The 11,122-nt window shown below is 38.3% G+C and overlaps 1 protein-coding gene across 1 annotated transcript; it reads right to left on the reverse strand.

The window, feature by feature from the left end:
- Positions 1-9,315: 9,315 nt before the first annotated feature.
- Positions 9,316-10,097, reverse strand: LOC149177234 (heavy metal-associated isoprenylated plant protein 39-like). Its single transcript, XM_089423342.1, has 3 exons — positions 9,875-10,097; positions 9,682-9,757; positions 9,316-9,602 (listed from the first exon to the last, which is right to left on the reverse strand). Exons 1-3 carry the CDS (start codon positions 9,887-9,889, stop codon positions 9,346-9,348), a joined length of 348 nt encoding a protein of 115 aa, XP_089279468.1. The 5' UTR covers positions 9,890-10,097; the 3' UTR covers positions 9,316-9,345.
- Positions 10,098-11,122: the final 1,025 nt, after the last annotated feature.

Here is an 11,122-nt window from a genome sequence, read left to right on the forward strand (position 1 = left end):
GGGCACACCGCGCAGGGTGGCAGAGAGAGTTAGGGGTTGACAAAATCAGCAGTAACCAAACAATGATTCACATAGAGCTGAGGACATCTATAGTTGAACCCAGAGCAAAATTTGAAAAAACAAAGAAAAGCCAAGGTTGACAGACCCAAAGACCAAGCCATCCCTCAGGAATTCAACAAGAACAGACAATAGGAACACATTACATTTCAAGAACAATATAATTCTTGGAGGTATCCGGACCAGTCAACACCATAGCTTTGCCAGCCTGAGCTGGCGCTGCAAGCGTGCTCTGATTATCGCCTGTGTGTCCCTCCATCTTTTCCCCAACATTCCTGGCATCTTGATTTATAGTATGACGCAAGAGACTGATCAGGATTGTGAGTTTCTTTGTAATACCATCAAATTGTTGCGCCAGTCCACTGATCTTGAACTCCAGACTCTCTAGAATCACCATATGCTCCTCTGACGTGACAACAATTGCCTGTTGAGCTTGACGAACTTGGTTGGTGTAGTCCCCCTGCATACTAATGGCCTTAGCCAACATTGTTTTCATCCTCCACATCTCTGCCTGCGTACACACAAACTGAGTTGCACGCGTTGTTATTGTACCAGGGTCTTGAACCCAATCCATTTCCTTCTCCAACTCCTGTGCTTCCAAATTTTCCTCCTCCTGAGTAACAATGGCCTCCAGTTCCTCAATTCTTCGTTTTTATTTTTGCGAGGTTCGAGTTTCATAGGTTTCCCGAGCTCGTTTCAGATCTTGGTTGGCTGATGTGTTTCGGCTCCCCTCACCCACCATTATCTTAACCACACTCGACCAACAGCACAACATTCTAAGGATTATGGAAAATATTTTCAGCCTACAACTCAAAGAAACAATGGCTCTGCCGTTTCCAGGGGCTGAGAATAAATAGATGAGATTGGGAGAATTATTGGGTACATTCCAACCTATCCCATGTTTCCCATAGGACTTATCATAATTATTCTTGCTTGGTGGTTTATAATTTTGGTAATGACCCGATTTCCTGCTCTTACGGTCACCTCTCTTGCCCTCCTCCGAAGCATGCCAAGTCTCCCATCTTCTATATGGGCATCGGTGGCACTGATTGTTTTTTATCATATATCTGATGGGAATGACTCCATCCTGCTCTAGCATTGAATTCTCCTGTTCTACCTATCCTTCACTCTTCTGCCAACCTTTAATTCTTCCCACAATACGAATGAACCTCATCATTTCGTTAAACCTACATAGAGCGTTGACTCTTCGTCCTTACCTTTCATTCACCAAATCCTGCCTCGAGAGCAGGGTACATTTATTTCTTAATTTTGGGCAGATGACGTCCTGACAACAGCTGTCCAATATGATAGTTGGGTTCTCTATACCATAATTCGCTAGATGGTCCACAACTGCATTGGCTTTACGGCGAACAACCTAAAATATTAAACCTTTCAGCCACCCCAAATGTTCAGCTATACTTTGTGTTACTTTAGCCAGTCGCCAATGTTGTGTAACCTTGCTAGCTTTATCTCCCACATACATCCTTCTGGTTGCTGTTATTGCGAGCTGGGAATCCCTCTCAACTATTGCTACGTCTGCCTGTAAATTTCTAAGAATTCTGAGACCCTACTCCATCACTGCAAACTCCATCTCATTATTCATTCCTTCCCGTATGGCTCTACTGTAGATGTGCTGAATTTCTCCTTCACTATTCCTTATGATGCCACCGATGCCAGTCATTCCTGCATTTCCTCTCAATGCACCATCGAAATTTAGCTTGAGGAAGCCTGAAGGTGGTCGTTTCCAGATGCTTAAAGTGGTGCTTATCTCTTGTTGGCGATTCACTGTAGCCACGCAAGTTCCATTATCCAGTTTAAAGGTTTTCAAAATTTGTAAGTCCCGATTTGAAGCTTTACTATCTTGATCTGCTTTGCTTTTGACATGAACCAATTGTCTTATATTTTGTATGATAATTTCTATTGAGTGATTTATATCCCTGGTTTCGTTTAAGAATACTCTCATGTTTCGTTCTTTCCAGATTGTCCATGTAATAAACCCTGGTATTATTTTCCAAATGATATTGACCCTTTGATTACTGGAGAAATTTCATCGCTAATTCTCGATGGTCTCTTGTATGGAATCTCTGGTTCTGTCTGTTTGTTGTAAAATATTTTCTGCCCAATTCCACATTAGGTTTGCCGAATCGCATGTGTTGAAGAGATGGTTCATAGTTTCTTCTTCCTTGTTGCACATGGGACATCTAGAAGGGCCACAAAACCCTTTCTTGCGGAGATTCTCCCAAGTTAGAGTTTTCCTGTGCATTAGGAGCCAGAGGAAGATTTTAATTTTTGGCCAGAACTGAGAATCCCAGACCTTGCTGCTCCATTGAACCTTTTCAACTTGCTCTGAATCTTTGATACAATTTCTGGCTTCTTTGAGCGTGAAATTGCCCCCTCCTTGCTTTCCCCATCTTAGTTGGTCGCTGTCATCTGCCTTCCTAATTCTTCTTTTGTTTAATAGAGTTTGCAGATCCCTGACATCGTTGTTTGCTTCAGTTATGTTCTCTGTTTCATTGATTGCCCAATTTCTCCATTCTAGGTCCCTGTTATTAGGAGTCCAATAGTGATTTACCATTGTTCTCCCAAGCCCTTGGTAATTTCTTTGCAGATCTGCAAACTCTGGCCTCTCTAACTTAGGGAGTTGTTGCCAGGCATCCTCCCAGAAAAAGCTCGTTTTCCCATTGCGAATTTCCCAGAAGCTATTCTCCTATATAATTCCTCGATTTCTCCTTGCTAGGTTCTAGATTGGTGAGCCCTCTGGATTCTCTTGCATTCTGATCAAGTTCTGAGTGTTGTGCATTGGAGCGTATTTCTCCTTCCAATGTCTAGCCCAAGGAAGATTGGGTTCCTTTAGCCATTTCCACCAAAGCTTGGCCCCACAGGCCCTATTGATGGTGAAGGGGTCTAGCAGGTTTAACCCTCCAAATTGTTTGGGTTTGCACAATTTATCCCATGCCACTAGTGCCCACTTTTTCTTCTCTGCATTTCCTATCCATAAGAAAGTTCTCTGAATCACCCTCATTTGCTGCAGGACTCCTTTGGGAGCAGGGATTATGGAGAGCATATATTGAGGAATAGCTTGCAGTACAACTTTGGTTAAAACTAGCCTCCCTGCAAAATTGAGGGCCCTATGGGTCCAGTGATGACATCTTTTCTCCAGATTGGCTAGGATCTTCTCCCAATGAATTTTTTGCCAAGGTTTATCCGTTAGAGGTGCTCCTAGGTACCTCGAGGGCAGACTGCCTCTTCGGAAGCCTAGAATCATAGAGAGATTTTTTTGCACAGCTAAATGCGTATTGAAAAAGAAGATGGTTGATTTAGATAGATTAATTTCCATACCTGAGGCTTCGCTGAAAAGATTGAGGATCCTTTTATAGCCTAGTGCTTCTTTGACTATAGAAGAACCATGTAACATAGTATCATCAACAAATTTTTGGTGAGTGTTTGCTGGAATGGAAGGCAAGGGCTGCAATCCTCTGATCCTTCCTTCCTCTTTGGCGCTACAGATGAATATGCTTAAACCTTCCATCAGGATAACAAAAAGGAAAGGTGATAATGGATCTCCTTGTCTGAGTCCTCGTGAGGGGGAGAATTGGTCAGCAGGGGCACCATTTACCAATATAGAAAATTTAGTAGATTTGATCAGAGTTAAAATCCACTTTATCCATTGATTGGCGAAATCGAAAGCTTTTAAGATTGCTTCTAGGTAATTCCAGTTGACTTTATCATAAGCCTTTGATAAGTCAAGTTGCATCATCATGCCTGCGATTTTTCTGGAGTGAAGTGTGTGAATCATTTCTTGAGCTAGTAAAATATTGTCCAGAATCTGTCTTCCCTCAACATATCCCAATTGTTCTTCTGAGATGAGGCCTGGGAGAATATGTTTCAATCTGTTGGCAATGACTTTAGAGATAATCTTATAAATGACATTGCACAAAGCAATAGGCCGAAATTTCACTGGGGTGTTGGCCTCTTCTTCTTTTGGAATCAGGGCCAGGAAAGTTGAATTTAGAGATTTGAGAATTGAGGCAGAACAACGCGAGTCCTCCACCACTTCCCAGACCTCAGTTTTAACAATTTCCTAGCAATCCTTGTAAAAGTTGATGGTAAAGCCGTCAGGCCCAGTTGCTTTGTCATTCAGCATATTCTTCACCGCTTCTTCCACCTCTTCCAAAGAGATTACTCTAGTTAATGCCAAGTTTTGCTCATCAATGATTATTTTGGGAATGGATTTGATGAGTCCAGCAATTGCTTCTGTTCTATCTACCTCTGGCTCCTGAGCTATGCTGCTAAAATGCGTAGTGAGCAGGGTTGAAATTCCTTGATGATTCTGGAGAATGTCTCCCTGTTCGCTTTTGAGACTGAGGATTTTATTGGCGCCTCTGTAGTCCAGTGCTGATCTATGAAAGAATTTAGTATTCAGTTCCCCTTCCTTGAGCCACTGAATCTGAGACTTTTGTTTCCAAAGTATCTCTTCTTGCTAGCAACGAAGCTGCCATTGTTGCATCAAAATATTTTCTTTTTTTGCCGTTTCGAAGTTGCTATCTCCAGTTATCCAGCCTTTGTGAATCTGCTCTAGTTGCTCCTCTATCTTGGCTTTTTCTTTGAATATGCTCCCAAAAACTGTTATATTCCATGTTTTGATTTTACTTTTGATTTATCTCAATTTACCTTGTAATTTGTACATTTTGGTACCTCTGATGTCCATCGGTTCATGCCACCACTTCTCAACAAGTTGAATAAAGTCCATATGATTAAGCCAAAATTTCTCAAATCGAAATGGCTTATTTCTAGGAGTGCCCTGCATAGCAGCAATCAGAGAAATGGGCCAATGGTCTGACCCTCCACCAGGTAGAATTTCTGATTCTACTATCACTCCCTCCAACATAATACTTTTAGATATTAGAAATCTGTCAAGACGAGAGGCGATTTGTCTTTCCCCTCCCCTTTTGTTATTCCAAGTGAAAGCCCCACTCTTGGGGTGGACATCCACTAATTTAGTTGTGTTGATGAAATCTAAGAATGCTTCAGAATCTTTGTTAATTTTCCTGGTTCCTCCTTTATTCTCCAATAATGTAGTTATCATATTGAAATCCCCTCCTATGATTGCCTTCACATTGGGATATCTGAGCTTCAGATTAAATAAAGTTCTAAGAAAAATGTATTTCTCTTCTAAGTTCTGAGGCCCGTAAATATTGGTGCACAAATAGGTCTCTGAATTGCCTATCACTTGAACTTCTATGGCTATAAAAGATTTGGTAGCTTCAGAGGAGAGGATTTTGATTATGTGCAAATTCCACAGGGTAACTAAACCTCCCTCCCATCCATGACTAGCGGTTTCCAGGTATTCCATTTGTCTACCTAGCTTTTTGCTTGCATTATAAATAGTATTACTTACGCTTTTGATTTCTTGCATAAATATAATGTCAGGTTTTTCCTTCTGGACCCTCCTCTTTAAGAGTCTTTGTTTTATTTGGCTACTGAGCCCTCTAGCATTCCAAGAGATGATTTTCATTTTAAAACAAAAAATTAGTAGTTAACAGAAAAAGCTTCTAGAGCTTTCATCTTACTAGAGTTTAAAAGCATTTGTCACAGTTCCTATAGTGCCTCATTATTGGATCTGCGCCATCTCTTCTTCCTTTGTTTGGAGCTGGTGGATGTTTGAAGTAGGCTTTTTTTTCGGAGTCGCATTCCTCTTGCTACGCCCAGATTCTTGTTTTGCATATCAATCTCTGCTTTCTGTCTTGCTATAAATATCTCATTAATTCTCCTAACTTCCTCTTCCGATATGTTTTCCATCCCCTTCTTTTTCCAGTTTTCCACCATGTCTGGTAGGTTAACTCCTTCCTGCTCTAATACCTCATTGAGCTCCATTTCCTCACTTTTGATGTCACTTATGAGCATTTCTGAATCTTCATCTGCCCCTTCTGTTACCTCCTGAGTCTGATCTGTAATGTTTTGAATATTTTCCTCCATTGCTTTGGTGGCATACTCTGTTGTAGTTTTGTTTGCTTCAGCGGTATTTTGTTCCTTATTATGGTCCTCTGATTCAGTCTCAGTCTCCAATACTTCAAAAGCATTACTAGTATTACCTTGTGTTGCGCTTGTCTTGATTGGGCGTTTCCTGTTTGCTCTCTGTCTTGCTCTTGGCCGAATGAAGGTATCCCTGTTTTTTCCTGCCTGATCTCCCTTGAGTTCTTCCACTGTTCTGTTTAAAGGACATTCTCTGATTAAATGTCCATGCTCATGACACTTCCTGCAGCGAAATGGAATTTGCTCATAGTCAATGGTTTGGAAATAGTCCTCATCCCTATATTCCAACCACAGTCCTTCATGCAATGCCCCCGACACATCCAACTCCACACAGATTCGAGCATAGGAAGTATATCTTCTCTGTAGAGTGGCTTCTGAAGCTTTGATAAAAGTCCCTAAATGGTCACCTATCTGTTTAAGAGCTGAATGTCCCCAATAGTCTATTGGTAGTGAGAAGAGGCGAATCCAGACTGGCACCTGCTTGAAGGTTTCTTTTTCTGGCACGAAGTTGGGTTTCCAAGGCCTCATATAGAGGCCCGCTGAAGCGAAGAAGTAAGGTCCACCATCAAATATTCTATCCTTATCCTCTAGATTCGAAAAAACAACAGTGAAAAAACCTTTGGCTCCTAAGTGCAGTCTAACATCACCTTTGGGTTTCCATTGTTGCTTTATCCATTGACACAACGCCCTTTCCGTTGGCCAGAGTCCCATGAACTTGCAAATCACTGCATGTTCAGTCATGTGTTCTCTGTAGGCTTGAATTTCTGGGTCCGTTATCACCACCCTTAGGGCTTCTGCTGTTTTAGGCTTGCATGGGCCTTGAGTCGTTTTGCCATTGAGGTTTTCTAGTTTGTTCCCCTTCTCCTCGCTCTCTTTTTCCGGAGCTCCCCCTTCACCGTCTTCTTGCTCCTACTCTTGTTTGTTCTCATGTGCGGGATGTGCCTGCGCTGCCTTCTCCTTGCTTCTATTGTCTGTTCTACCCTCGCTCTCCTTTCCTTTCAGTTTTTGGGTGTTGTGTTCCTCCTTGCCCTCATATCTTCTCCTTCCCTTACTGGTCCCATCCTCTTTCTGTGACCTTTCATACCATGCAATCTGCACACCCTCCTATGCTGTTTGTTTGAGCATGATTATCTGTTTGTAAGTAGGGGTCCCTATGGACCCCTCGTTTACCATCTATCAGGTCAGGATCTGTCCCCTCTTGTAAAGTTCTGCCACTTTGACCCTATTCCTTTCCAGCTTCAAACCCTAGATCTGAAAATTCCGTGGACTGTAAACCCTTGTTTCACCCAGCTCAACTCGATCCCATATGCATAATAAACACATAAAGTTACAATATAACAACCTCCACTTTTCCATAGATTTTATTAACTTTTAAATAGGCTTTGTTACAATACCATGAGACAATACCATGGCTCATCAATACAACATGCCCAAAAACCATCTTCGTTTCACACTGAAAAATATTTTATAAATATTTTATTTGAATTTAATTTTACAACATTTTATTATTAGATTGAAGAGAAAAATATTATAATTATTTTCTAGATATGTCTATACCTCTATCACATGAAAAAATTAAGATCCATTTCACCATATAAATTAACATAATAATTTTGTAACCATATTTAAATTTCGTTAATAAGTAGAGAAAAAAAAAAAAAAAACTTATGAGTTACAATATAAGAAGTTTCTTTAACTCTAGATATTCATCATCACTTTACCATGAATATGCTTAACCATACTGTACTATAGGCCAATATGATGGCGACATGGCCAAAAATCATCCCTCATTTCACAATCAAAATATTTTATAAATAATTATTTTTAATTTTATTTTATTGCATTTTGGGCCAAGAGACACTCTTCATCTCAGAATGGAAGAGTTGTTGTAATGTCCAGTTATATTATGTTATCTAAAAACTTTGACCCAGTCAAATTACATAAAAACAATATATAAGATTATTAATTAAAACATATTGACTCACTGAAATTATATAAAAGTAAAAATTAAACTAAAAAAAATTAATAGTTAAACCACCTAGATCCATCTCAACTCCGAAATTATCAAGATCCTAAAGGGATCAAATCTAAAAATTAACTATTTGTAATTATTAATAATTATATTTTTATAAATATTAACCCATAAATATATAAAATATTATATTAGATTATTAATATTTATATTTCAACTATAACATAATTCATCACTTATAATAGCACATATAGTTATTATTAATAACATTTATTTATCTCTCTATTATATCAATGATTAATATATATTTGTTAATATATTAATATACATATATTTTAATATTAACCCAATATTGCAAAATCTAATATTATAAACTTAATATCATAAACTCAATATTATAATCCCTACTATTAAACAATATTTTTAAATTACATTTTATAACTTCGATACTGTTATAACTCTTTCCTAACCAAGTTTTACCTTTTATAATTTCCAAATGCACTCTAAAACTTGGCAATGACGGACGGTGGTCATATTAAAAGCATTTTGTCCTAAAGATCATCAACCGCACTGGCTGATTCAAAGCTAATCGACGAGAATATCTCTTCTATAATTTTTTCAAAAAAATATGATTAAAATGACTGCATATTAATTTACTTTCCTACTTTATTATCTCAAATGTTTTATTGAAACAATGGAATTTTGATATGTTAGAACCAGGTTCCAATAAACAATTTGGGCACTTTGGACATATCAATTTGCCGTGGCCCGTTAGTTTGTGGAATCCAACGTATTATTTTACCAATGTCTCATACGCCCTTGTTCTCTTTAACTCCATATATACAGTGTGGTCTAGAACGCTACAATTTTAATAAATTCATCTTCGACTTTTTGCTGTCCAGATAGGTGCACACATAAACTAGTACAGTTGTGATCTTATTTCGTTATGCCGAAATAGGATGAAAATCTCAAGGTGGAACACTATGTAGATAATGACAATTTTATGTAGGAATATTCAATAAGAATTTTTTATTTTAACCACGTATCTGAGATTTACTATGAATTATACAGAAATAAAAATTGTATGAACTTAAAAAACTATATCCCACTTCTCCGTTTTCCAAGGCCATAAATTCAGGATCCATGTCACTCACACTTTCCTATGTTGGCCAAAACCCTGGTCTTGGAAGGTCTATCCTCTTGACCTTGTGAGCACAAATATATATATATAAATAAGAGAACTTAGAATCTCTGATATTGGTAAAGATGTAATGAAAAATACATCAACAGATAGTGCAGGTATTGGCATTATAGTCGTCCGCAACAACAGGCCATGGTTCATGCACATACACATAATTTGGACGCTCCGGCAGCTTTTCTTTCTTATCGCCTTCTGGCTTTTTCTCTTCTTTTGCAGGGCCCACGCTGAGCAGCTCTGTGACTCCAAATTTCCTCAGTTTTATTGTGAGATAGACAGGATCTGCTTCCCCAATCACAGTTATCTTCCTCTCCTTCATATTCACTGCAACAGACTCTACCCCTGCAATCAAATATCCGACCATCACGTATCACTAAAAAATCCCCAGTTAACCTGCAATGATTTATTGAATGAAGTTTACCTTGAACTCCAGCAATCGTCCGCATAGCTCTTATCTTGCTTTTCTCATCGTCAATCGCCGCTTTCAGCTCAATTTTCTGCAAATAGAAAAACACAAGCATCATCCGCATCCGTCAACAAATTTAAGAATTCATAACCTACAGAATCTCAAAACCATTGATTCTTCTTTAAAACAGCAAAGGGTATTGGCATACCTTCATGTTTGACATCCTGCCAAGAAGCAGAATACAATACAAATTCGTATTGGGAGCCTCGTATTTCGTCCTAAGCAAAGCCCTCGAATAGTTACAGACTCACAGGTACGCCTTGTTTTGTAGGTTGAATAAATTTATATAGTAGAATTGCTGCCCCAACTTCGTGGAAACCTTCAATTTGTGGGCCGCTACCCGAACCAATAATGGATGGTGTACTTTCCCTCTGAAGTTAGACTAGCAGAGATAATTGATCCAAATTTTTACCAGATTTAAGATTCAAATGCTGTAATGAATCATCACAGTGAAACTTGACTGCGAGCTCCCTACTCTTTTAACTTGTTCTGAATGTAAGTATGGCCGGTTTTAATAAATATGTTTATCGTGACTGCCCATTATTTAGCGTGGCCAATACCATGATCAGATCATGACAGTTCGAGAGAACCATTAAGTAAATAACACGTTAGTGAAAAATCTCTTTCACGCTTTAAAGGTCACTCTTGTCCACAAAAACCTAAATTTGTCCCCAGTGAACTATCAGATGGATACTTTGACACAATGGATTCCATTTGAAATATTGGAGAAGACCAAATATGTTCACAGGACTGTTATGATTTGGTCTCTTTGGCTCTCGTAACCTGATGAGAACAGGTTTCATCGTCACAAAGAGATATTTCCTGGCATATGGATAATTCTATTGTTAATTAATTTACGTTCACATAAAATTGCAGATACCAAATATGTAAACAAGCGGTCCTTTTCCCAGTCTCAGCTTGATTAGAACTAGTCCAATCCTATAAAATTAAAATTAATATATTTTTGAAAAGTATTATGGGAAGCATTTCAAATTCATTATCACTTTGTGAATTCAGAAAATTAGATGGAATGTGTGTATTAGATGGAGTTGTGTAATGTTTGGATTACGAAGCTCATGAAAATTTGTTATTTTTTTTAGCAATGTTTATTTCTTAAGCCATAAAAGCACTTAACATCTAGGAATGACTTAACATTATACCCATAACCTCATTTCCTCTTAATATTAATCACGATAAAAAGATAATATTTATTTTCTAAATTAGGCTTGATCACTTTCTTATAACATTTTAGTTTGTATTTCCTCTAACTCCTTATCACCCCACAATTTCTTCTTAAATTTTGAAGTAATAATATTTTTAATATTATCTTCATTGTCCAAATCTTCTCCTTATCCCCACTAGTGTAAACAAGACTAGGCATCCCACTTGAGTACAA

This window comes from Pinus tabuliformis, chromosome 4_1 (assembly GCF_031772625.1).
Source record: "Pinus tabuliformis cultivar Carrire ecotype Pingquan chromosome 4_1, CPIR1, whole genome shotgun sequence".
In the NCBI taxonomy this organism is placed as follows: Eukaryota; Viridiplantae; Streptophyta; class Pinopsida; order Pinales; family Pinaceae; genus Pinus; species Pinus tabuliformis.

Bases quoted from the DNA above. Each gene is read 5' to 3' on its own strand.
- LOC149177234 (XM_089423342.1), bottom strand. The intron at 9,603-9,681 runs GTAAACTTCATT...ATTTGATTGCAG, and splicing joins GACGATTGCTGGAGTTCAAG to GGGTAGAGTCTGTTGCAGTG.